The 27,601-nt window shown below is 33.2% G+C and overlaps 2 protein-coding genes and 2 pseudogenes across 2 annotated transcripts; all 4 read left to right on the forward strand.

The window, feature by feature from the left end:
- The first annotated feature begins 5,824 nt into the window (after window positions 1–5,824).
- On the forward strand, window positions 5,825–10,583 carry LOC145592491 (catalase-like). Its single transcript, XM_081648959.1, has 8 exons — window positions 5,825–5,980; window positions 6,189–6,285; window positions 7,710–7,987; window positions 8,380–9,156; window positions 9,389–9,478; window positions 9,634–9,701; window positions 9,968–10,061; window positions 10,209–10,583. The coding sequence occupies exons 1-8, from the start codon at window positions 5,966–5,968 to the stop codon at window positions 10,266–10,268; spliced, it is 1,479 nt and encodes a 492-aa protein (XP_081505085.1). The 5' UTR covers window positions 5,825–5,965; the 3' UTR covers window positions 10,269–10,583.
- Window positions 10,584–11,894: 1,311 nt separating this feature from the next.
- On the forward strand, window positions 11,895–14,257 carry LOC145592299 (cysteine-rich receptor-like protein kinase 10). Its single transcript, XM_081648743.1, has 4 exons — window positions 11,895–11,901; window positions 12,130–12,261; window positions 13,798–13,949; window positions 14,036–14,257. Exons 1-4 carry the CDS (start codon window positions 11,895–11,897, stop codon window positions 14,255–14,257), a joined length of 513 nt encoding a protein of 170 aa, XP_081504869.1.
- A 614-nt stretch (window positions 14,258–14,871) lies between these two features.
- LOC145592300 (cysteine-rich receptor-like protein kinase 26 pseudogene) lies at window positions 14,872–16,005 on the forward strand (annotated as a pseudogene).
- Window positions 16,006–16,854: 849 nt separating this feature from the next.
- LOC145592301 (kinesin-like protein KIN-14C) lies at window positions 16,855–23,984 on the forward strand (annotated as a pseudogene).
- The last annotated feature ends 3,617 nt before the right edge of the window (window positions 23,985–27,601 follow it).

Genomic DNA, 27,601 nt, shown 5'->3' on the forward strand with positions numbered 1-27,601 from the left:
AAATGAACATATATAAAGGTGCTTTATATCTAGAGTTGGCCTAATTAAATCAATGAAATTAAACTTCCCATAGAAAGTTTAATTTCATTTGCTTGGGTTGGTGACTTGGTGTGTGAAATTGGCTGGAGTTCATTGATGATCCCTTCAACAGTTTAACACATTTGTTAACAAACTCTATAATATAATTAGATAGGAGTCTATTGAGCCTATAAACAAACTCACATGTGAGTGAAATTGTTATTCTATAAAACTATAACAAATGAATGTGAAAGTGAGGCTTAGTATTCGGGATGTGTATCTCATATTGAAGAAATTAAACAAGAGAAATATGTTTACTTTTAGGATTGCACATAAGCGTTTAATATACTTCCTTTTTTAGTATAGAGTATTAAGTTGGGAATTTATCGACAATTCACGAGTAAATCGGTGTAATAAATGTTTATTTATTATCAATCCTTTTCATTTTTAGCTCTTTATATGCAGCCCTACCTTTTTCCTTAATTAAGCCACCCTTGTTGAATTATTGTCATACTTCGTATAATTTTACAATAGAATATCATTGAACTTATAAAGTACTCTCGAAGCAGGTTGCAGCCTAAGCCCATTTACCAAAGTCAAATCACAAACTTTAATAAGAACGATTTGTCGAATTGGTGTTGAAAAATAAAAATAAAAAAAATTACTAAAATAGTGTTCACGTTAAAATATTTCTCAAAGTAGTGTTCATGTAGGGTTGAAAAACCCAAACCTAACTTTTTATCGTTTTGTGATTAAGTCTAAATAAAAAAATCATTGGAGTCTCATAACTAGTTTTCTCAGGGTTTTAATTCACATTTGTTCCAAACATTGATGTTAGACGCAACATTGACTAAGAAACATATTAATTTCCGGCATCACTACCTTCGTCTATATTCATAAAAAAAAAAAATGGTGCTAAGAAAATTAGTTTGCGTTTAGAGATTGAGTTTTTGACTTAGTTGTATTACACTATAGAACTAGAGAATAGGTTTCAAGAACACTATGGTGATTGATAAGTGTCCTTTGATAATTCAAGTCCGACTAAATAATGCATTATGTTTAATTTCATGTTACATATTTTTTGACAATTTATATCCATAACAAATATGCTAGAAAGTTTTTATACATTTATTATTATTACTTCGTATTCATAATCCACACTCTAGCTAGTGCTAAGAAGCATATTAATTTCCGGCATCACTACCTTCGTCTATATTCATAAAAAAAAATGGTGCTAAGAAAATTAGTTTGTGTTTAGAGATTGAGTTTTTGACTTAGTTGTATTACACTATAGAACTAGAGAATAGGTTTCAAGAACACTATGGTGATTGATAAGTGTCCTTTGATAATTCAAGTCCGACTAAATAATGCATTATGTTTAATTTCATGTTACATATTTTTTGACAATTTATATCCATAACAAATATGCTAGAAAGTTTTTATACATTTATTATTATTACTTCGTATTCATAATCCACACTCTAGCTAGTGCTTATAGTATCCATTTTTACTACTAATAAAATACAAAAACATTAATAATGAATTAACGAGGCTCAAGGCACAAAAAAAAAATAAGTTATTGTAAGCATTATTTAAGATATCTTGTGCATAAATGAAAGTTTTGCTTGGAGAAATTCCATCTACTGTAATAGCTGATGTTCTCTTTGATTTATCAAGGTTTGAGTGATTAATAAAAGGTACACTCTTGTAAAAAGAAAAAAAAAAAAAAAAGAATTTGATTGTATACATATTTATTAGGATTTTATTAGAAAAAAGTTATATCTTCAATGATTTTTTAACCATTACCTAGCTTTGTAAATTCCGAACCTACATGAACACTACATTGCGAAATATTTTTAGGTGAACACTATCTAGTAATTTCTTTATTTTTCAACACTACATTGGCAAATCGTTCCTTTAGCAAACCCTCTATTTCCTAAATTTCCTTTTTTTTTTTTTGAAGAGTTAAATTTCCTAATTATTGTTGATTTGATTAAATTTAGAAAAAAAATTGACTTTTCTTTATAATTTCTTTTTAAGAATACATTATTATCATGTAAAATCTTATTTATTTATTTAATTTTTTTTAAATTAGAAAATAATAAAGCTTAGTTAGGCTACCTAAATACACAAACTTTTAAAAAAATCGGGTGTACAATAATTATTACATCCATTATAAAGATAGCCTAAAGTGATCAAAAGTTATCCCTTAAATGAATAAAAATTACCCCAATATGCATAGAAGGAACCCAATACAAATAAAAATTATCTACGCTTTATTACTAAAGAATCACATTTTGAATGGCTAAAAATCAATTATTAGTGATTGAATGTAATTAAATTACCTTTATAGAATTTTTCTTGTTCTCTATTTATATAAAAATTGTATTATGCTTAAAGTTATCCAAAAAATATAAAAAGCTACCCTAAAATTAGCAAAAAGTTACCCTTATACTGCTCGATTTACATTAATATTAGTGTAAAGCTGGTGTATACAAAAGTTTTTCACCCAAATAGGTTAGGATCTTAATAGATTCATACAATCGTTCACTTTAGTGGAGTAGTCCACTTTAGTGAATGTTATTATGAGCCTATGACGTGAGTGAAGAGTTTTCTCCTTAATGATTGACTGGATCGACCATAGATAGTAGTAGCCTGAGGTGGAGCCGAGATGTGGAGGGTGCTGTGGCATAAGGAGTAGGCATCGGGATCAAGGGTGGAAAAATTTTGTGGAGACTTATCAGATGTTGTGATATCATGTAGGATTGTTTAAATTTCCTTATATATACGTGATATTTTCTTATATATATATATAATATATATATATATATATATATATATATTAGGAATTTTCTTATATATATTGATTGATTAGTTCGTTGTCTAATCAATATGTATAGCGTGCTTTTGTATTCTAAAATCCTATTTAGAAATAAACGCATATTATTTTTTTAGAAACCAAATAAACAATACAAACTTTCATATGTGACTGGTCACACCGTGTGGTCAACTATTTTAGGGGTTACTTTATTAGTGCTACAGGGTTACTTACTCAATCATGGGTTACTCGGTCAGGGTTACTTGGTTGGTTAGGTATTATTCGGTCATCAGTCAGAAGTTACTCACTCGATCAGGGGTTACTAAATCGGTTAGAGGTTACTCAAGGGGTTATTTACTTGGTCAGGGGTTCCTAAGTCAGTTAGGAATTGCTTGATCTGTCAGGGATTATTTGATCGGTTAGGGATTACTCGTCAGTTAGGAGTTACTTATTTGTTAGGGGTTATTTGGTGTGTGTTAACTAGGTGGCCACACCTAGCCACACACAAAAGTTATTGAATAAACACATAATATGAAAGATATAATTTAAATTAAATCTATTGAGATAATCTTTACAAATTCTCTATCAAGGAAGATTAATTTTCAAGTGTGTGGTAGCGTGAAAAAAAATCTACTGTTATTTTCATCACACCCATCGACAAATTGACATCTTTGAAATATCAAGTGGGGAAAAAGTTGGGAAGATCCAAAGTTAAAAACTACAATTGGGTTTGTGTCCACCACAAGCTTCTTACTACCCTTTCAAATGAGGTACACTTATTGACCTTAGTCCCTTAATAACTACTGATCATTTATCAACTATGCTGAAATTATGCATTTGACATAAAATACATACAAATTTATTACACAAATTAAATAAGGTATGTAAAATACGGATTTTGAACTTTAATTCATTAGTTTCTTAATTAGATGTCTTAGGATTGATCATTGTAGACAAAGATGACACTATCACGTACATGTCTTCTTGCTATTGATATAATTTTTGCTTTGATTCAGTTAGTTTGATTGTAAATGAATATATATACCGTAAATTAAATTGATCACAAGGTTAACAAAGAGATTATAAAATTCAATATATGGATATATAGAAAAACTATTTGATTCAAAAAAAATGTTACATTATCATAATAATACTTCGTATATATTAATTACAAATAAAATAGATCAATTATCACCTACATATTTGATGGTAACAAACCCAAATATTGGACTAAAGAAAAATCAAACTAAATTTTGAAGGAGATACATATGATGTATTTAAGGTTTTCAATTTTATACGGAGTATAATCTTGATGATAAAGTAGAATTGTCAACCAATATTTTGACTTTTATTTATTGTGAAAACTAATATATAAAAATTTCCAAAGATTATGTATGTTTTGTTTGTATTGTGATTTTGAGGTCACTAGATCGAGCCCCACCAATTATATTTGCTTAGGAGTAGTGGAATTTTACCTCCCCCCACTACTCTCAAGCGTTAACTTAAGGAGCTGAGTTAGTTTAACCTATGAGAGAGAGGTGTTGCTTCAATAGGGTACTACCTCTTAATTTATATATATATATAAAAAAATATTGTTTAATCAAGTATTTTACCCTATACCATTCCATTATTGTTATTTTTTAAAATTTACCTATTAATATCTATAATTATCTATTTGTATCATTCGTGTGGATATAATTTTTTATACTTCGTAGTTGGTTTAAGTTTTGAATAATATTATGAACTAAGGGTTTGTTCACATTTACTGAACTGAACTGAACTAATTGGAGCTAAACTGAATTGAACTGAACTAATTGGAGTTGAAGTGAACTGAATTGAGCTGAAATGAATATTTTATGAGAGAAGGAAATTAGGAGCTAAACTGAACTGAACTGATTAGAACTAAACTGAAGTGAACTGAACTGATTGGAGCTGAACTGAATTAAACTGAAATGAAATTAAACTGAAGCGAACAAACCCTAAATGAAATAAAGGTAGTATAAAGTAATGGAATAGAAAGTTTTATTTATTTATTTATTTTTGACAAGTGGAGTACGCCAGTACGGGTTATTATTATATGTAACTGGAGTGATTAATTTTCCCCTAACTAGATAGAGAATTCCAGGCTGTTCAGATTGGTCTAATGAGAAAAATTATACCTTCCAACCTACCTTAAAGTTGAGAGTTTAATGCCACTAGAGCCACTTTGAGGGTGAAGTTCTCTTATCTTTACCAATCTCTTCCTCTCTCTCAAAATATCTAACCCGTGAATATTATACTAAAACAATCATAAAGGATTAGATTTAATTATAGTTTTTCTCCTTTTATTATCTTAAAAATGAAAAAAATGTCCTCCGTACTTCATTTAAGGTAGACGGAGAATTCAAGGGCTAATGGCCTAAAACTCATCGAGGAAAAATTAGAAAGGGAAACATGCATTGGGCCAAAGTTCGTGACTCCCACAATTCCACAACATGGGCCAAGGCTACTGGCTGTACTATGTTAAAAATGTCCCACAATTAACCCCTCAACTATACAGACACTGCCAAAACGCCGTTCTATTCTATCGTCATGAATCATGATAATTGATAACGATGGAAGACCACATTTCCAAGACGCCTTTGTCCTTACTCCTTAGATACTTGTCATTTTAAGCTTATCCAATAATTCAATTATCATCCATTTTTTTCAATTTTTTTAAAGGTTGTACTTATACCCATAGATCTGGACTCTCATGAATTTTTTATTTTTTTTTATTTTTTTATAATTCGCTATATACAATTTAGTTAGCCAGATAATTAAAAACAAGAGTAAAAAGTAAGGAGATCCCTAACTTCAAGCATCCTTATAGACTTACGCCTTTAATTAATTAATTTTGAATCTTAAATGATGTTAAAAAATTAAAATATAAAGTAAAATTCTTACCAACTGAGTAAAATCTTAAATGGATTTCAATTATTATTATGCATTTAGGTGTCATTTTGATGCAATTTGCTTGGTTAGTGCGGTGACTGTGACTATAAATGTGGTGGCTTGTCATCTCACTTTAAATCACACACTTATTTTCCTACTACAACTTCATTACACTACTACTATTATTCCAATCTTTTCTATCTTCTTCATCTTGCCATGGATCCATCTAAGGTTCGCTCCATCGATCTCTTTGTAATTAACATACTTGTTAATTTATCATTTCTTTCATTTAAAGTTTGTAATAACAAAAATACCCAACCTTTTTCTAATGCAAGTATAATGAAAAAAAACATCAAAAGTTATACGTATATGAAAGTATAATAAAAAGAACATCGAATTTTGAAAAGTTGAATTATTTTGATATGAGTTTATTGTGCAGTACCGACCAGCAAGTGCTTACAACGCCCCATACTTAACTACAAATAATGGTACACCCGTTTGGAACGATACATCTGCGTTAACTGTTGGCCCTAGAGGTAACTTTTGCCTTTTCTTTTTAACTAGGGCAGCTAACGCGCGCGATGCACGCGCATAGCTAGTCATATCTAGAAGCTCTTTTGGCTTGTTTTAAAATCACAAATTTAGTTTTGGCAGAATTAAAATATGTAAACAATTATGTTTATGGGTATAAATGTCTAATACAACTAACATTAATGCATGAGAGCAAATAAGTACATAATTAAATATTTTAGAGGGTATAATTGTCCAAACACTATTCATTAAAAAAACTTATACATATTAATGAGGGTATATATATGTAAATACACAATTTATTTTTAATTAAGTTTAACAAATTAAAAAGGATTGGTATTAATTAACAAGTTAGTTTGAATTTTTATTTATTTATTTTTTTTAAGCTTAACTTATATAAAATTACGCGTTAATTGTTGTTATGATACTTGTATTAAATTTTTATTGTATAATTTCTTGTATTTAATGTCCTTAAAGGAATTTATATGTACTTATGTTACATACAACATACTGATTGAGGGTTTCACCAAAAAAAACATACTGATTGAGGGTAAATTTTGTACATATAATACATAAGAGATGAGACTGCTTAACATTTCAATTTAAAAGTCGGTTTTAAATATACTTCCTTTGTTATTTTAATTTAGTTGTTCTATTTTGAATTCAGAAACTGTTCATCTCTCTAACTTTGACCATTGTTACTTGTATATATAATGAAAAACAAAATTATGCCGGATCTCACTAGATTAGCCTTTATTTTAAAAATAAGCACTCCGTAATATGTATCGTATGTAAAGGATTTGATCAAATCATATTTACTGATATTGTTTATAGTTAACAATTCCTTAATTTACTCTTTAGGTTGATAGTCAAACATATCCCTTATTCTTGTCTAATGTACCTAGATAGGTATCCTAATGTATCTAGTCTTATTATATTGCTTACTCATGTACTATATATACCCATGGAATCACATCAATATAATTTAAGCTTCTCAACATTTTATTTCTCATAACTCTATCATGGTATCATGAGCTTTTGATCCATCTTTTCTTGCTTCCGCTATAACCATGGCTACACTATCAAAACCCTTTGCTGATGCTGACAAGTGATAGTGACCATATTCATGCTCCCTTCCCTTTTGGAAAGCTTCAAACCCAAATCAAATTTCCGCTCAACTCTTTTAGCACCCCGTATTTCATATACCAAGAGATGCTAATTATTATTATTTTTCTCCAAACCCCCCTTATGGAAAAACAATCCCCTTTTATCATCGTACACAACTAAAAATTATAAATTTGCACACTGTCAAACGTGGTAAGTCAAAATGAAACAACTTAAAAAGCGGAGGAAGTATAGTTTCAGTAAGGGATGGATTGATGTATGTTTGTTGATGCATACACGGTATTAATTGATGATTGATAAACAGGTCCAATTTTGTTGGAGGATTATCATCTGATAGAAAAGATAGCAACTTGGACACATGAACGGATACCTGAACGTGTTGTACATGCTAGGGGAGCAAGTGCTAAGGGTTTTTTTGAAGTTACCCATGATATCACTCACCTCACTTGTGCTGATTTCCTCCGTGCCCCCGGCGTCCAGACACCTGTTATTGTTCGATTTTCCACGGTCATTCATGAACGTGGTAGTCCTGAAACACTCAGAGACCCTCGTGGTTTCGCCGTCAAGTTCTACACTAGAGAGGTAATTTACTTATTTTATGGCACGTTACATATATATATATAGCTTGTTACCCCTAATTTAGGGCATATATGTACATGATTCGATGGCATGATATAATCCACTAACCTAACCTATGTAATGACTAATGAGGCCTTAAATTGATTACTTGGTATGGTTTACTCTATACTTTACTATTTTTGCAACACCATACGATGATGTTACCCTCTCACATGTTCGCTAAATATTTATTATTGATCGTATTGCTTGATCTGATCTGATCATATATTTTGCATATATGCATGTACTCAGTACTCTTATATTTTGCTAGCTATATATGTTGCTTAAGTACGTAGGTCTGAATTAATTAATGATTATAAGATTGAATGATAAAAATTGTGTTTGATCATTTGCAGGGTAACTTTGACATTGTGGGAAACAACTTCCCGGTGTTTTTCACCCGTGATGCAATGCAATTCTTCGATCTAATCCGAGCATTTAAGCCGAACCCCAAATCCCACATCCAAGAGAGTTGGAGGTACATGGACTTCTGCTCTTACCTCCCTGAGAGTCTCAACACCTTCACCTTCTTCTTCGACGATGTGGGCATCCCGATCAATTACAGACACATGAATGGTTCCGGAGTCCACACTTTCACTCTCATAAACAAGGCAGGGAAAGTAACATATGTCAAGTTCCACTGGCGCCCAACTTGTGGCGAAAAGAACTTGCTCGAGGAGGAGGCCATCAGGGTTGGTGGCTCGAACCACAGCCACGCCACTCAGGACTTGTACGAGTCTATTGCTAATGGGAACTTCCCTGAGTGGAAGCTCTACATCCAAACCATGGACCCTGCTGATGAGGATAAGTTTGATTTCGATCCACTCGATACGACTAAAACTTGGCCTGAGGATATCCTGCCCTTACAACCTGTAGGACGTCTTGTGTTGAACAAAAATGTTGACAACTTCTTTACGGAAAATGAGCAGCTTGCTTTTGATCCTGCACATATTGTTCCTGGGATTTACTTCTCTAATGATAAGATGCTTCAGGCTCGAACTTTTGCCTATGCCGATACACATAGATATCGTTTGGGTGTTAATTACTTGCAGCTTCCTGTTAATGCTCCTAAGTGCCCTCATACCAACATGCACCGCGATGGTGCTATGACCATGGTGCACAGGGATGAAGAGGTATATTATATTGCTCGTTCTTTTCATCTAATTTTTACTTATATTACTGAATTAGAAAAAATAAGACCTAAATACATCACACAGTACCTATATATATTTAGTAGACGGCAAATGATATTGATAGATTTGGTTAAAGCCCAAGATAGTTTTATATTTTATTGGTATTTAACCATCAGCTTAAGCTTTTTAAGTAATGACACGATCATTGAATGTTGTTTAATTATGTTTTCAGATCGACTATTTCCCATCAAGATTTGATCCTCTAAGGGAAGCTGAGAGACACCCTATTCCAACAGCAATCATACATGGAAGGCGTGAAAAGGTAATTAGTTAAACTTGTACTGCTTATCCATTTGCCTTCTTTTGCCAATTTAGTTGTTGCATTATTTGTTACTCCATTATTGAGTTTTGGACTTGAGAGAGACATAACAACTTTTTGACGCAAATTTCAACTTTTTTATATTTTATTAAATGTAGCAAATCATACCAAAGGAGAACAACTTCAAGGAGCCAGGAGTGAGATATAGATCATGGGATCCAGCTAGGTGAGTCTCGTCCCTTTCTTTGCATAACAGTATTCACTTATAATTAAGATGCGGGCCTCGTCTCGGCCTAAAATCCGTACAGTAAATTGAAATTGTAACAGACCCATACTCGTACCTAAAAATAAAAATTAGAGGAATATTGTTATTTAATGAACAGTCATGTGACATCTACATCTGCATGTGCCAGTATTATTGCCCCTAGTCAAAAGATTAATCAATATACCGAAAAATGGTACATAACCCTTTCATGCTACCTTTGTATGTAGGCAAGAGAGATTCATTGCGAGGTTTGTTCAAGCTCTGTCTGATCCACGCCTCACGTATGAGATATGCAGCATTTGGGTTTCATACCTGTCTCAGGTAATTAGCTAATATTAATAATTACAAGTACTTACTAATTACTGCAAAGTTTTGATCTATCCTTTAATATCAACATTACAACATATATAACTCATAATACTAACTTTGCTTACTGCACGTCATTGCATTGTAATGCAACTATTACAGGCTGATAAGTCTTTGGGCATGAAAGTAGCAAGCAGGCTGAATATAAGGCCAACCATGTAAACCTGATGTATGCTGGCCTGGTTGTTTACAAAGATGATCATCGTGAACGTTTACTGATGAGGAGGAGATCGATCATAGTATATATATGTGTCTGGTCACTTTGTGAATCACTCTATTATCTACACGAGCTTCTGCCTTATGCTATGTCTTGCATCTTTTGTTACATGATGGAGTTTTATGGAACATGACTAATGGACTACTACTGCCTCTTTGGCCTTGTATTTGGTTTACTTTCCCTCATCTGATCTTGTAAGGATCTTAAATGTGTGTGTGAACAAGTCTAATAATAATCAATAAGTTGATCTTTGAATTGAATGTGGCATATATAGTTGTATCTTTCAAGTTTTTTTTATAAATAAAGTTCTTTCAATTAATTGTTTTTGTACGAGTATGTGGGTGAACAAGGAAAAAGAGAGAGGGCTCTTGATACCATGTACGAGTACTTGCGTGAACACGATGTTTCACCTAGATTAGGTTTTAATTTTGTGCTGATTTTGGATATGGCTCTTGATACCATGCATGTACGAGTAATAGAGTATTCAACTTATCTAAATATTTTGTATATTCTGTGCTGCTGCCCATTTCAGACTTCAGAGCAGCTTTTGCTTCCAATTCAAACTAATTGCAAATTGAATTGTGATGGGAATGAACTGTTACAAATTTTTATACGACCGCTTCATCATCATAAGACCACTTTATAGGTGAGTTGGGCCAAGGGTAGAGAGAAAATGGGATAAATTCATATATATTGTGACTCAATAAAGTGGTCTTATGATGATAAGTCGGTTACACAAATGTTTCTCGATTTATCAAGTCTTCGCCTGTCAAAAACTTCATCCCTATTGTTATTCGAGAAGGCCACCCATTTCTGAATGCATGATCTTCTTATGTCCGGACCCATACACTAAAACTCTTATGTAAATCCTACTTGTTCGTAATATCTAAACAGGAAGCCCATGGTGGGTAAAGAGGGCCATCTTGCATGATATTCGACTCCGTTATCATGGTGGAAAACTATTGACAAATGACTATTTTAAACAATTTTCCATTCCTAGTTATCCAAATACTCCAAAAAGTAATGATGAAAATATTTATATAATGACTAATGATTCCATCTTTTCTATAGAAGAGCAGGATATATATTCTTGAATTGAATGGATTATAAGGGAAAGCAGATAAAAGTAAAAATCGAAAAATTAAACCTCAACTCAATTTTGGATGTCGCCAACATAATCTATCTTTAGATATATACTTATACAGTGTCTCCCTTTAATTGACGTATTAATTAAGACAAGTTATAAGTCGTCTGAACTACTTCTATCAAACATTTGTCCAAAACCATCTTATCATCATAAGACCACTTTTGTGAGTCACGTACAACATGTCTTTTACTTTATTTCTTTTTTCTTTCACTTTAGCCCAACTCACTTATAAAGTTGTCTTATGATGATAAGACGATCTTATTTAGGCTCTATTCTGAGTTACTATACTAAGCTGAACTGAAATGAACTGAATAGAGCTAAAATAAATTGTTTATGAGCTAAAATGAACCAGGAAATATTAATTTCAGTTCATTTCAGTTCCTAACTTCATATTCTGAGTTACTATAAAAACAGAAAAATAGACATGCATGGTATGAACACCTTTTATTTATTTATTTTATTTTATTTTATTTTTTTGGTGTTAGAGAGCCATAAGTGCGGACGATGAGAATCGATCCCTGGATTTTTTGAAACCAAGAAGGACCACCATAATTAATCTTGATATATATGTACTTTTCTTATAATTGAAGTAAGATAGCTTTGAGTACCCGGGTCACGTTTACTTGTGCTTCATCTACTTTCCAACTTCATCATTGCAGGTAATGGAAGCAATAATACGGCATTAATTGCCATCGTAATCGTAGTTCCAAGAATTGTTTCAATTGCTCTAGCAATTGGATTCCTTTTCTTGTGTAGAAGAAGAAAGTCAAAGAAAAAGTTAGAAAGCTCAAGTAAGCAAAATAATTTCTTGTCTGTTTTTAATCGAGTATTCTTGAATTGAAAAATGTTAATATTTTGCCTATCATCAATTAACCTATACTAAAAGCAAACCTAAAGTGACACTTGTCACGATGTCATTACAAAATTTCCCGCCTTTTTTACTTTCCTTTTTTTTTTTTTTTTGTGTGTGTGTGTGTTTGTTGTTGAAATTTAATGACTTCCATTTTATAACATACAAATAATTCTTATTTCCATTTTGATAGCACATTTAATCCAATCATACTCAATTAATTTTTTTAACATATATTCTTTCTATATACGAGATATCTATTAATTACAAATATTGAAATATACTATAGATTAAAAATAAGGTATTGAAATACATCATTATCTAAGATTATTATAATATTATTAATTTTTTTTTTCCAACTTTATTATTTGACAATCTAATTTATTTAAATTAAAAATAGAAAAATAATTTTGGTAGCATACTTTGAATAAATCTTAAAATTATATCTAATGTTTACAAGAACAACTTAACAAAATCATAAAATCATTCTATTATATTATACTCCCTCCATTTTTTATAAGCTAGAATTGTCGAGACACAACTTTGACCAACTATATTTTTAATTAGATATTATTAAAATTATGGGAAAAAGAAAATTATAAAAGTAAACATTATGACAATAATCCAACAACATAGGATGTGTATGGTAACTAGCTTATTTGACCTACATTAGCTTATTGACTATTAAATAGGTCAATTCAAGGTGTTTGGTAAGTAGCTTATTTAAAGAGCTTATTCCACTAAATAAGCTCTTTTTCAAAAAGCTCCTTTTGGGAGCCTTTTCAATTAGCCTATTCAATTCTTATATTGAAATGACACTTATACCCCCATTTAATTAAAATTTCTAATATGAACTACCTACCCTACAATTAGTTTATTGGTCATTTCACATAATCAATTAGCTTTAAATAATCAGCTATTTACCAAACACTTTTCTACAATCTAATTACTCTGATCTATGCATTTATGCAATGTAAAACCCCTACTACTCACTAAAAATATATATTTTAAAAAAGTTAATTACATAATACTAATTATCATAAAGTAATATAAAATCAACTAAATTTTTATATTATGCCGGTCAAAGTGTGTCAACAAATTATAAGGACAAATGTACATGAGTTCATATATGGGGTCAAAGTGTGTGAACAAATTATAAGCTAATATTTTCATTTTCTTATGTAAAACCTTATAGCTTCTAAATTTCTATTACTATATTATTTATTTTTTTTAATAAAATTCAATTCAATAACCTTTATGAATTTGGTATTAATTGGTATAAATTAAAATTCAAGTTATTTTGTTATAATTTTTTTTTTTTTTTTGGATAAATTATTGTTGAATAATTAACACCATCATTTATAATTTTTGTTGTAAAGTTTAATTATGAACGTGCATGACACGGGACTTAACCTAGTTGTTTTATATATATAAATATACTAACCCTCAAATTTTCTTAACCTTTGATCTTAATTAGTCGTCGCTTCGTATTCTCTTCCTCAAGAAGAAAATGATGAAAGTAGAATTTTAGTGTCTTTGGAATTTGGTCTGGACACAATTAGAGTGGCAACAGACGACTTCTCAGATGCTAATAAACTTGGTCGAGGTGGATTTGGTATCGTTTACAAGGTATATACTAAAAAAACTAGTATTTGACTACTTTATTGTGAAAAGAATAGGTTACAGAGTTATATAAATATGCCTGCTAAAACCAGGGAAAATTATCAAGTGGACAAGAAATCGCAGTAAAGAGACTCTCAAGGGATTCTGGACAAGGTGACAGTGAGTTTAAGACTGAAGTTTTGTTAGTGGCTAAACTTCAACACAGGAACCTTGTTAGGCTTCTTGGCTTTTGCTTAGAAGAAGAAGAAAGGATACTCATTTATGAGTTTGTTCCCAACACTAGCCTCGATCACTTCTTGTTTGGTATGCTTTGATTTCCTTAAACTTATGAGGATTTAAGTATTTTTTTTTTTTTTTTTGAAACAGCATGAGGATTATTATGTCATAAGATTAAGCTAAATAATCGATTGATGTACTAATGATAATGAACTGAAAATACACCCTTGTGTGCAGATGTAAACAAGAGAGTATATTTAGACGTGGAAAAGCGGTAACGGGGCCAAAGTTATTATTTTATCGAGGGCTAAAATACTTTTATGTTAGCAATCGATGATTAATAATATTCTATACAAAATTCAAAGTTCATCATTTTACCTCTCTTTTTTAAAAAAAAAAAATTAAAAAAATAAATAAATCTAAAAAAATAAATTATTAAAATAAAATAAAGAAATGGGATTATAAAAAGAAAAAGAAACAACCAAAATACAAAAGACCGAAAAGAAATAAATTGGATTATAAAAGGGGAAAAATAAAAAAACAACCAAAGTTAAAGAGTTAGAAAGATTGATCTTGTGACCTTGTGCAACACGTTTTACCTTTTTACCACTAAAGTAAGACTATTTATGTGTTACTTGTCTTCACTTAATAATACATATACAATAAATCTGCAGGGGCCAAGTTAAAAAATTATGGGCCGCGGGGCTAGGCTATGGGGGCCGGGCCTCTGCCATCCCCCCATGTAGCTCCGCCCCTGGCTTGAGGACTCCTTTACCTTCATGAAGATTCTAGAGTGCGAATCATCCATTGTGACCTTAAAGCAAGCAACATACTTTTGGACGCCGATAGGAGTCCCAAGATTGCCGATTTTGGCATGGCTAGATTGTTTGGTGTTGATCAAACCCAAGGGGATACCAATAGAATAGTTGGTACATAGTAAGCACATCATAATGCTAATAAAAATGAAGTTGCTTGCATATAATAAATTGTTAGATTTTTAGGTCATTTTTAGCTTTAATATCACAAACGAGGATGCCCCCCGTTTTTCACAGTGAGAAACAAAATTTGTTTCTCACATGGTGTTTTCATAAATAAACCAACAATTTTATTCAACTTTATTCAATTGTGAAGCCTACAATAATGAAAAAGTTGTTGATTTATTCACGAAAATGCCCCCATGAAAAACAGGGAATTTCCCATCACAAACATGAGCAAAATTCTCTTTTACATATCAAATTAAAGCTTATTATACTTAACCTCCTTTATGCAATGCAGTGGATATATGGCTCCAGAGTATGCATTTCATGGATTCTTCTCCGTAAAGTCAGATGTCTATAGTTTCGGCGTACTAGTTCTAGAAATTATTACAGGTCGAAAGAACTCTGCTTTTCATAATGAGGAATACACAGAAGATCTATTAAGCTTTGTAAGTGGTCAATAATCCTTTATTATATATATCCTTGTAAATACTAAGGCAACTTTTGTATAAATGCTCCATGATAAAATTATTTTATGCCCTAAAAATGTTATGTAATGTAACTAATTTAATGGTGCATAAATAATGTTTATGCCATATAGGTATGGAGAAATTGGAGAGAAAATACCGCATCAAGAACTGATATGATAAGATGCATACATATTTGGGTTATTATGTGTTCAAGAAAGTGTTAAGGACCGACCAACTATGTCTTCTATTGTGTTGATGCTCAGTAGCCAATCTTTATCTCTTTCAATTCCTTCTCATCCTCCATTTGTCAGTGTTACTACCTCTGTGTATTCTAAGGAGAAAACTTTAGGGTCAATGTCAGAAAATGAGGATTCGATCACTGGTCTACATCCGCGATAAGATATTAAAGATAAATAGATAAATTTTTAGGTTAGCTTGCAATTGTTTGAAAGAGCAATTTTTGGCTTTTAAGAATTGCACGTATACCTTTGAGGAGTTAAGTTTGGTGTCTGTCTAAAATACCTTAAGTATCATTAAATTTATTTTATTTTATATATGTAACCTTAAACAATTTTATTTTCTTCCATGTAAATACATTGTGAGTTATTATACCTTACATGTTTTGAAATTTGAAGCACACATGCATTGACCAGGTACATGTAGATTTACTATTTTCTCCGTTTATTTTATATTTGATTTGTTTCATCTATCATGCTTGTCAATGTACAAATCTAATCATCAATACCTTTACTTCCTAATAATTAAAAGTTATGACGAATGAACACTTGAAAGAATTTATATATTGAGATACAATTTAAACAAAACTTCACATGTGACTATGTTCGTTTTTCTTTGCATATAAATCACAAATCAAGGTTAAAGGTGAGTGTGTGAATAGTGGAAATGTCAAACTAAGTCAACTAAAAAAGTGGAGGAAATTCATCTTTTTAAGGTAAGTTTAGCGTCCACTAGATCTCAATTGGAAGTTAAGAGAGAAGCTTCGAAAAATTGAAAAAGTCATATTATTGTAATTATATGACTTATTCAAGGTGTTAGGAAATTCCCAACACGTCATTAGGTCAGAGTCCCAAGAAAGTTATCGGTGGGTGCTTCAGTGCTTAAGGTTGTTGATCGATCATCATAGAGAGTCGTCGGTACTACTGACAGATAGGGAGCTTGGCCTTTGTGCAGCGTTGAAGAGCGTGTTTCCAAAGACAAGACACATGTGTGTGTGGCATATTAACAAAGATGTTGAGGCGAATGTTACTTCCATGTTTGAAAAAAAAGGAGATTGGTGCCAAGTTCAAAAATGGAAGGTGGAGGCTTGTGATTAATGCTACATCTGAAGAGGCATATAACAGAGAACTTGCAGTGTTGAAAACCAAGTGGAGTCGATGGCCGAAAGTGATTGACTATGTTGTGGACACTTGGCTCGTACACAAGGAGAAGTTTGTATTGTTTTGGACAAACTAGGTACTACACTTCGGCAATGTTAACAACTGCAGGGTTGAGAGCCAGCATTCAACATTGAAGTGTTGGATTGACAGTTCAACAGGTTCTTTAGACACGGTTTGGGCTCAGGTGCACTGCTCGATTGAGAACCAGATCATAGTCATTCGTAATGGATTAGAGGCATGTAGAATAAGTCATGGTCAGAAGTACAAGCATAAGCCTTTGCATCAGCTGAACGGAAAGGTATCCCACTATTGTCTGTCTATTCTTCTCGGTGAGACGAATAGGATGCGAGGGTTGAGTACGGATATCCATCGACGCTGTGAGTGTGCTCTACGTACTACCCACAGCTTACCTTGTGCGTGCCAAATATACGACTCGATTGTTGCAGGGAAGGGGTTGTATTCGAAGGACATCATCCATATTGGAGGACCCTTGTCATTGGAGATGGTGTTGACATTCCTAATATAGTTGATGTTGAAGCTTAAAGGTTTTGATTATGATGAACTTAAACTCAAGCAAACTTCGACTTATAAAGGTTCTTCTAAGTGTGTGACTAGAACAGGTGAAGTGGACTTTGGAAGTGGAAGAGTAACTTATTCTATGAAGACATGAAGAAGTTCCAAAGAAAGGTTAAATAAGATTGAAGAAGAGTTCTCTAACAGGAACATTCCCTAACAGGAACTTGAAGATAGCAAGTTGAAGTGTTGACTTGGTCTGCATTGAAGACAGCAAGTTCTGGAAGAACTTAGCCTGCAAAGTTCCAGTTCAGAATTGAAGTACAAGTGACAGCAGGAACTTAGTCCTAGTCTGTGTGGAGCCCAAGTATCCTATCATACAAAATATTGGCGAAGCAATTTAGTTAACATTTTATCTTTTAGATTTGCTGTAAATATGTTAAGTAGGTTTACGCGTGAGACTTATTAGATCGTGGCAAAGAGGCTTGGCAAGCTCCTTAAAATAGGAAAGTTTAAAAAGGTAAGTTTTTAAGAAAAGATTTTCTAAAATGTTTTAATTCTTAAAAATTGATTATCAAAAGATATAATTCGTTTGATAATCTATCTTTAATAAGTTTTCCAAAAAGATTTTCTTTAAACTAGATTTACTTAAAACCGTGTTGTGAGATTTTGTTAATTTAACATACTTATCTTTTGAAAACCCTACTTGCTATACGAGCTAGTCTTGTATAAATAGTAGAAATCTCATTTTATTGTTTTCTGTGAGTTTATGTGCGAAGAGATCGAATTGTGCTTATTTGTGTAAGTTTGCCAAGCTTATAACTTTGTCATATTAGTTTCGGGTTTCATACCTAGCTTGCCTTTCATATACTAGGAGTCAAGTATTTTGTATTGGTTGGGTTCTTGGGTGAGTGTGTGATTTACATCTTTGCATACAGTTGTGTAAGCTTTTAGTGTGAGGCTGAGAGAGTAGTACTCAAGGAGTACGAGTGAACCTAAGTGTGAGACTTAGATTGAGTAGGATAAGGTCCTACTGAGTAGCAAATTCAGTCTGGAACTTGTGAGTAAAAGTATGAGTATAATAGGTTGTAACTTGTTCGTTTGCCCTATTATAGTGAAATGGTTTGGTTTTGGAAATCCCCTAGAAAGGTCGAGGTTTTACTTCTAGTTGGGCCTTGGAAGGTTTTCTCGTAAAATACTGTGTACATTGCAAGTTCCTTTACATTCTTGAGATCGTACTGGAGATCAGTTTTTAGTTCTTTGCTAGGCAAGGAAGAATAAGAGTGATCATGTTGACATTATAGCATATCTCATTTTTATGTGTGGTATGAGTTTAGAGATTGAGAGGAAGAACAAGGAGGACGAACTTAACGCGATTGTTGGAGAGTTGAGACATAATGTTGCAGCTTTGGAGGAGAAATTCGCGAAAGAAGAGTCAGAAATGCTGGTATGCTTACTTCAATTAATAATAAATTTGAATTTGTTATCACTATTATTTTTTAATCTTTAACCTTTTTAAAATATTTCAACCATGGTATGTGTAGGATGCGATTGAATGTCATAATCGAGAAAAGGAAGGGAGAGTTGCTGCAGAAGCTTTGAATGCTTCCCTTTCTCAGGAGCTCGAGAAAACCCGTCAAGAAAATATGACTGCTGACCAAAAGGTATTGCAGCTGCATTGATTAGCTAAGTATTCCTGCCACTACATGTTTACAATGTACTTGTTCTTATGATGTTTATTTTAAACATTAAATCGTTTAGGTAATATCAGTCAATGATATGTACACGCGCTTGTAAGAGTACAATACAAGCTTACAGCAGTATAATAGCAGGCTGCAAACAGATCTTGCAACAGCTAATGCAACACTTCAAAGGGTGGAGAAGGAGAAATCCACGATTGTAGAGAATTTGGGTACCTTAAGGGGACATTACGCCTCCTTGCAAGATCAATTGACAACTTCGAGGGTAAGCTGCTTGATGAAAGCTGCTTCCTCAAGCAGCTTACTTAATGCTTTTCTTTTCAAATCATCTGATTTAACATGGAGCTGTCTTGTGTGGTGTGCCATTTGTTATAGTTTTTTATGCATGCATTGGTTGCTGATATTAGTGATGTATCTTATCAAAATGGATCTTCAGTTATTGAGAAATTTTTATAATATGTATCAGTGTGTCTTATCGATGTCTTATATTCTTTTGACAAGGTATTGTTTTGGATATCAAGGAAATAAGGAAATTTTAATGGTAGTAGTTTATAGGGCTTTTGATGTATAGAATTCCTTGTAGCTAAGCGGGAAAGGAGTGTGAAAATGGTATCCTAAAGGTTAACTTAGATACAGATTTTATTGTCCTGTATATGGAAGGAACTCAAAATCAATTTTATGTTCCTCTGAATCAAATTTGTATAATGAAGATGGTTGAAACATGATACACAAAATGCAAAATCTTACGACATTCAATTGAAAATGTCAGGAGTATGTGTGCTACTGGTTATAAAAGGTCTGCTTTGTTATTAATTGCTTTTGTTTCCTTGCCTATCTCTAGGCTTCCCAAGATGAGGCCATAAAGCAAAAAGAGACGTTTATGAATGAAGCTAATCGTCTACGTGGGGAGTTGAAACAAGTAAGAGAAGATCGTGAACGGTTGCAATCACAAATGAAGCTCCTAACTCCTGATATTGAAAGGCTTAAAGAGAGTACGGGAAAATCTGTGGCAGAGTTGGATAACATGATGATCAAGTCAAATTCCTTGGAGGTTTATTACCTTGATTATTATTATTTTTTTTCTAGGCTATCTGCCAAATCATTTCTAAATAAGGTAAATATTGTCTGTACATCTTCTGATAGGAAACCTGTGCTTCACAAAGGGAACAATTGCGTATACTTCAACATCAGCTTGCTGCTGCAGCCGAGAAACTTAAGGTTGAAATTCAAGACTTAGTTTACAAATTTGTATACTTCAACATTCACCATCTAGCCTGTACCTTGCCCATTTTTGTTCATATCAAAGGTGTTCTTTGCAGATGGCTGATCTATCTGTTTCAGAAACAAAAACTGAATATGAAGAGCAGAAACAAGAGATATGTCAATTGAGAAAACGTTTGGCAGATGCTGAACTTCAAATTAATGAAAAGGAGATGTTGAGGAGAAAGCTGCACAACACTATTTTGGTAATTATTTACTGGAAATAGACGAGCTTTATATGTTGATATTGTTTTAGAGTATTTTAAACGGACTATGGGAAAAGGAAAATTGGAAAAGGGACAATTAAGATTGGCAATGTAAGTGAAGGAAAGTATGGGAAAATCTTTACATGACTTACTCCGCATAGTATATTATTTGGTTAATATATTCGTATTATGATGAAGACCTATTTTCCATTGGTGCCTCTTTATAATCATGTTTCTCCTTCATTTGAAACATTCGTGTCTTCTGCAGAGTGAGGGCGTGAGGCCTTTACTACCTGAGGATGGCTGTGCTTCAGATTTACCAGTTATATCATATCCTGCCTCAGATGAAGGACATGAGCAGGCAATTGATCTTACACAAAGTGGTAAGTTTTTAGGCGTTTTTTGCATTATTATCCAAGCATGCCTGGTTTCACATTTTCGTTATTGTAAACGATGAACAGAATAAAAATAGACTTCACATTTTTGATTCACGGTACAACATTATATCAGGTCAATGCGTTGTAATTTGTAAGAACTAGTTACTGATACCTTTTCCTCCTTTTTTTTCAGGACAAAAGTATGCTTTCACTTTCGACAAAGTTTTTACTCATGAGGCCTCACAGACTCGTGTTTTCGGAAATATCAGAGTTGGTGCAGAGTGCACTTGATGGATATAAGGTGACATGTTGCTTCAATTGGATTTCCTACTTAAAATAAAATGAGATCTGTTGAAACTTGTATCGTAACTAAATTTTGGCCTCTTTTAAGGTGGCTTAGATCAATCATTTGCAGACATTTTTATCACTTAACTTGAACTTGTTAAAGAGAATTTTTGCCCTTTGGATTTGTGTAAGAATGAAAAGGTAGTTTGTGAAGCTTATGACCTATCCTCTGATCCATGAGTGTTTCTCATGTTCAGTTTTCTCTTTATTAGTATGGTAGCTGTTGTTTGTGGTACAGAACATGTAGGATTGTAGTATAGAAATGCAGAACATTCAATCATCATGTTTTCAATTGTTTAAGAATGTTTATGTGGTAGAGTATCTGGTATTATTTCATATTCTTTTCGAGATATCTAATTCCATTGGAATTTCTGTGTTATATATGGGCAGGTTTGTATATTTGCTTATGGTCAAACGGGTTCAGGCAAAACATATACCATGATGGGCAGGCCTCAGTCCATAGACCAGAAAGGGCTTATACCCCGCTCTTTGGAGCAGATTTTTGAGACTAGCCAAAGGCTCTCTGCTCAGGGCTGGAAGTATAAAATGCAGGTAGGCTGGTTGACTCTCAATTCCATGTATTATCTGAAAATACTTCTAATAAGAGTGTAGTAAATGTTATGCTTAATATTTACCAATTTATGTAAAATGAATTGGAATATTTACTTAGTCACACACGCAAATAGATATTTTACATAAGTGATGGAAGTGTAGTAAGTTTAGTGATGAAGAAGTCATTGTTAACTTGCTGTTTATATCAGGCATCAGTACTGGAAATTTACAATGAAACAATTAGGGATCTCCTGGCACCTAATCGAACAAGCTGGGATGCTACACATACTGAAAATGGCATTCCTGGAAAGCAGTATGCAATTAAGCATGACGCAAATGGGGAAACATATGTTTCTGATCTTACCATTATTGATGTCTGCAGCTCAAAAGAGGTAGCTTCTCTGCTGCATCAAGCAGGTCAATGCCGGTAAATGTTATTTTCTTTTACTTTCTCTGTGTACAAAAGGTAGTTGGACTGAAAATCAAAAGTGGGAGGGCTAGTAATAGGTTCTGATTTCCCTAAAGCTTTCTTAGATAGAGGTTGTAGAACTGAATGTATCAGTGATGATGATTTTCGAGCTTAGTCAGTATTTTTAGTAGGATTTAAGATATTGACTTCTTAATGAAGTTTAGAGATTAATGAGTAATGGAAGAGGTAAAGGGAGGTAGAGGGGCAGGTTGGTTTGGCTTATTCCCCCATCTACATCTATGCATATAAAGAAAAACAGATCTATCATTCGCCTTCTCTTCCTTTCTCAAACACATTAAAGGAAATTTCTTTGGCACTCTTTCCCAGTTTATCTTAATCGTGATTCTTCTTTCTGCCTTTTTGTTTCATGCTTTCTTACTTTACTGTTTTATCTTCCAGGTCGGTTGGCAAGACACACATGAATGAGCAATCATCAAGAAGTCACTTTGTGTTTACCCTGCGGATAACTGCAGTAAATGCGGTAGGCTTCGAATTTAAGCACTTTTACATTCTTGTAGCCCTAGTATGACTTGTCTAACATGAGTGGTTGATTTATTCCAGACCACTGAAAAGCATGGTGTTTTGAATCTTATTGATCTTGCTGGAAGTGAGCGGCTCTCTAAAAGTGGCTCAACAGGAGATTAATTGAAAGAGACTCAGGTATATATGTCTGCTTAGGAATTTGTTTGGGTTTCTGAGCTTGTTATTCCAGGGCACTGAACTGAATCTAACTTCTTTTTGCTATGATCAGGCCATAAACAAGAGCTTGTCCTGCCTGGCTGATGTTATATTCGCTTTGGCCAAGAAGAATACCATGTCCCTTTTAGGAACTCAAAGCTTACATATCTTCTCCAGGTAGCAATATGAAACTATTCATCTTAAATGAACTACCTTATCTTGGTGTTTTTTCTAAAATCACTTCTAATAGTAATATCATGTGCAAAAACCTGCAAATTGAAAAGTGATCTATTTTTAATATTTGCAGTTTACTAATAATATTTGATAACATACTTTGTAATATCCGGTTATGTGACATAATTCTGATAACCGGATATCACAAAGTATGTTATCAAATATTTCCTGTCCTTAATCTGCATACATTCTATTGCGTCTGGAATGGAGTCTATCTGACATAATTCTGATTACAATGACATGAATATTTCCTGTCTTTAATCTGCATACATTCTATTGCTTCTGGAATGGAGTCCTTAGTTTCATGCGTCTCAATTTCCATCAGTTGCTTTTATTGAAACTGGATTCATATTAATATATCTGTGTTGTGTTATCAGCCATGCCTTAGTGGAGACTCCAAGACGTTGATGTTTGTAAATCTTTCTCCCGAACCATCATCTGTCAACGAGTCACTTTGCTCCCTCCGGTTTGCAGCCAGAGTCAATACTTGTCAGATAGGAGTTCCTCGCCGTCAGACAGCTATCAGATCGGCTGATTCTTGTTTAAGCATAGGCTGAAGACATGATTCCTTCTCTCTTTTTATTTCTTAACATCTAATCTCACAACCACATCTCCCGTTGGTTATGTTACCTGTACGAAATTTGTTCCTAGAGTTGTAATCTGTATTACATATATTTACATGACGGGCCTGTATTGGATTTGTATAAGCAGCTATAGGTTGCATTAATTGGTTTATTCTGATTGTATTGTAATATATTGAATCTGAGGGCAAAGTTTCCTGCTTGCCTGTAATACCTGATTTGAATGGGTTTCTACTGTGTCGTTTTGATGTATCTTCTTTCTTCACATTATCAATCATAATTTGATTTATGCAAATTCAGAGTATATTACAGTGTAGTCAATAATTATTTGAAGAGATTTATTCAAATTACTATAGATTCATTGTAAGTTTGTAATTAATTAGTATGAAAATGAACTCATGCATATGTTCATTAATAAAAAAAAAGCCTTGTGATCTTGATTTTTTGTATTGAAACGGAGTGTCTTTATATAATTGCATTGAAATATAATGATCAATTTTGAAATCCATATAGTCATAAATTTACTTCTACTACTTCATTTATAAGAATGAAGGATAGAATTTCAAATCTACTAATGCTTAGAAATTAATTGTATGCAACATGGTGGAAAATAGCCCACAAGTCGTTTTGACATTACAAAAAAAGTACTCCCTCCGTCCCCTTTTGATAGTCACTTTTGGTAAAAAAATTACGGGAATTAATAAACATAAATAAGAAGTAGCAAAAGTATGTTGAAATAGTAAATTTACATTGGGTATGCAAAAAAGTAGAGAGAGAAAGTAATTAAAGTACATGGGAAAGTAAAATTTACATGGGAAACTTAAATTTGCACAAATATTTTTGCAAATGGGAGAGAATTTTGGTAAAAAAAAAATAATATTAATGGTACTTGAAAAAAGCAAATGTGACTAAAATTTTGGGTCACCAAACATGGCATAAGTAACTATCAAAAAGGGACGGAGAGAGTATAAAACAAAGTGTTTATCCATGTTGAAAAATTTAATAGATAGTGAAAAGTAGAAATGACAAATACGATTGGAAAAGAGATAGAAATTTGATTGGGAAAACAAATTATTAATCAAATTTTTTTTAAAATTTTGTAGTCATTCAAATCACAATGTGTATCCGTAGGTAGAGGTGGGCAGTGTGCCGTGCCGAGTCGTATGCCTCGCTGGTGGTGACTCGTGATGTGCCTACATCTTGGCGTGCCGTGCCGGGCCATCATTTGGAATTCCCTGCCCACGGCACGGCCCGGCCCCGTGCCGGGCGTCGGGCCGTTCATAATATTTTTAATTTTTTATGTAAAAAAAAATCAATATTTTTTTTTTTTATAATCTTTTAAAATGGATATACTCCTATTTAAATCATTTTACTAATTCATGGTTTTGTTTTTTTATAAATGTATTATTATTGCTCTTTTTATTATTCTTATTTTTATTATTATACTCCTAAGTACTTTATTATTATTTATGTTATTTTTATGGTCGTGTCGGGCGTGCCATGCTAGCGGGCCAAACTACAGTGTCGCCCGCGGGTTCGTGCCGTGCTTGTGTCGAATTTTCGAAATCGTGTTCATGACACGGCCCACGGCCCTCTCCTCGGTCACCGTGTCGTGCCATGTCGGGGCAATCTCATGCCGGGCTCGTGCCGCTCACGAGTCGGCACGGCCCATGCCTACCTCTACTTGCAGGTTTGAAACATGAGTTACCAAACACGAGTCTTTTTATTGTATTTCACTATAAACATTTAAACTTCAACTGTGCCATTTTACATCAAGGCAAGTTTAAAATAATTTATTTTTAGACAAGACAAATTCATATCTATTAACTATTCCGTATTACTAAAATAGGTTATATTGACATCAGGCACATGTTAATTTTTTGGAAAAATACACTTTATTAATCCCAACTATTTTCCATTTACCTACAACAATCCCAACTATAGTTTATTTTTTAACAATCCTAACTATTGACCCATTTTGCCTAGAGCAGTCCCAACAGGTCACTAACCCACATTAGGAGGTAAAAATCACACGTGGCATTTCTTTTTTTGTTTTTTAAATTCAAAGTTTGACTTCCTACCTTAGTTGGCATTTTAAATAATCTGAGTCTCAAAAAAAAATTTGCCCGTTATTTTTTCTTCTCTCCTCTCTTCTTCTCCCCTGTTTATGCAATTCCTTTTTTTCGATTCCTTTAATTTTTTTTTTTTTTTTTTTTTTTTTTTTTTTTGCGATTCCTTCAATTAATCAATGGTTGGTGGAAGGACTTCACTTGGTGGGTCTCCTGCTTCTTCTTCAAGCTCTAAGGGAGGGTTGTATGCTAACATAAAATGCAATTGTGGGCTAGATGTTGTTGTTCGAACAGTGAAGAAAGGACCAAATGTTGGTTGTAAGTTCTTTGGGTGCCCAAAATGGCCGGTAAGTTAATTGGTTGTTAGTTTATCCTTTTGTGATTGCTTTTTTGGGCAATTAAGCTATGTTGATGTTGTTGTTGTTTTTTAATTTTGAAATGATGCTGAAACTAGGGTTTTGTTGACATTGTACAGGATACTGATTGCAATTTCATGAAGTGGGTGGACTGTAACAATGGGGATGACTTGAGATTTCAGATTTTTGAAAGGGAAACAACAATAGCTGAGTTGGAGATGCAGAAGGCTATGTTAGAAGACAAAGTCAAGAGATTGCAAGGAAAAAAGGGAAATTTCGTGGAGGAGCTGCAAGAAATGAAAGCTGAAATTACCCAACTTAGGATTGAACTCATGCGTTGTTCAAGGAATGAATCCAATTTGATATTGGCTCTGTTTTCTTCATGGGTGTTCTTTGGCATTGTGGTTTTTATTTTAAAGATTGGTTCTTGATTAGTAATGAACTAAGTAGCTTAGTTTTTGTGGAAACATTATGTACTAATGTCAATTGGGTGTATTTTAGTGTGTGATGTGTTGTTAAATCAGCATTGGTTTGGATTTCCTTTGTATTTTGTCAGTTTTTATGCAATGAAATAAAAGTTGACATTTGAACAATATATGCTTCATTTCTTATCATACACAGATGGATTCATGGTAGAGTAAAGCAGTAGATCATATTACATCATTTTAAAATCATACATATCCAAAATAAGTAACCAAAATGCATAGGTTACTGCAAGATTGAACTGTCAACAAAATAAACCTTGTTTCATACACAAAAGGACACACAAAATGACTAGGACATTGTTTCATACAGACACATCCTACATATGCTACTGAGTTTGATGATGCTTGGTTATTTTCTGGCTTGAGCTATCTCCAGTCATGACATTATGGGCTTGCTGACTCAATGATGATCTAGTCCTCATGGTGGTAGCCTTCCAGAGAGCTCCTTAGCAGATTTTCCTCGAACCTAGAGGACAATTATACAAGTATGGTTAGTGAAATGTGACAGTGATGAATAAGAAAGCACATAGAGTGAGGTTTGTTTGGGTTACTTACATTAGGTAGTACAGACCCATCTGCACCAAATAGAACTCCAACCCCTCTAGGAACTTGGCTTTTTCCCCTTCCTCTGCCACCCTTGTATGGCCTCTCCCAGAACCTCTGCCACCCCTTGTCTGCCCCCTCCCACCATTTCTGCCACCCCTTCCCTCTGTAGACTGAGACAATTCAACAGACTGTGTTGTAGCTGTAGTAGTAGTCTGTGATTGACCTCT

This window comes from Chenopodium album, chromosome 18 (assembly GCF_948465745.1).
Source record: "Chenopodium album chromosome 18, dcCheAlbu1.1, whole genome shotgun sequence".
In the NCBI taxonomy this organism is placed as follows: domain Eukaryota; kingdom Viridiplantae; phylum Streptophyta; class Magnoliopsida; order Caryophyllales; family Amaranthaceae; genus Chenopodium; species Chenopodium album.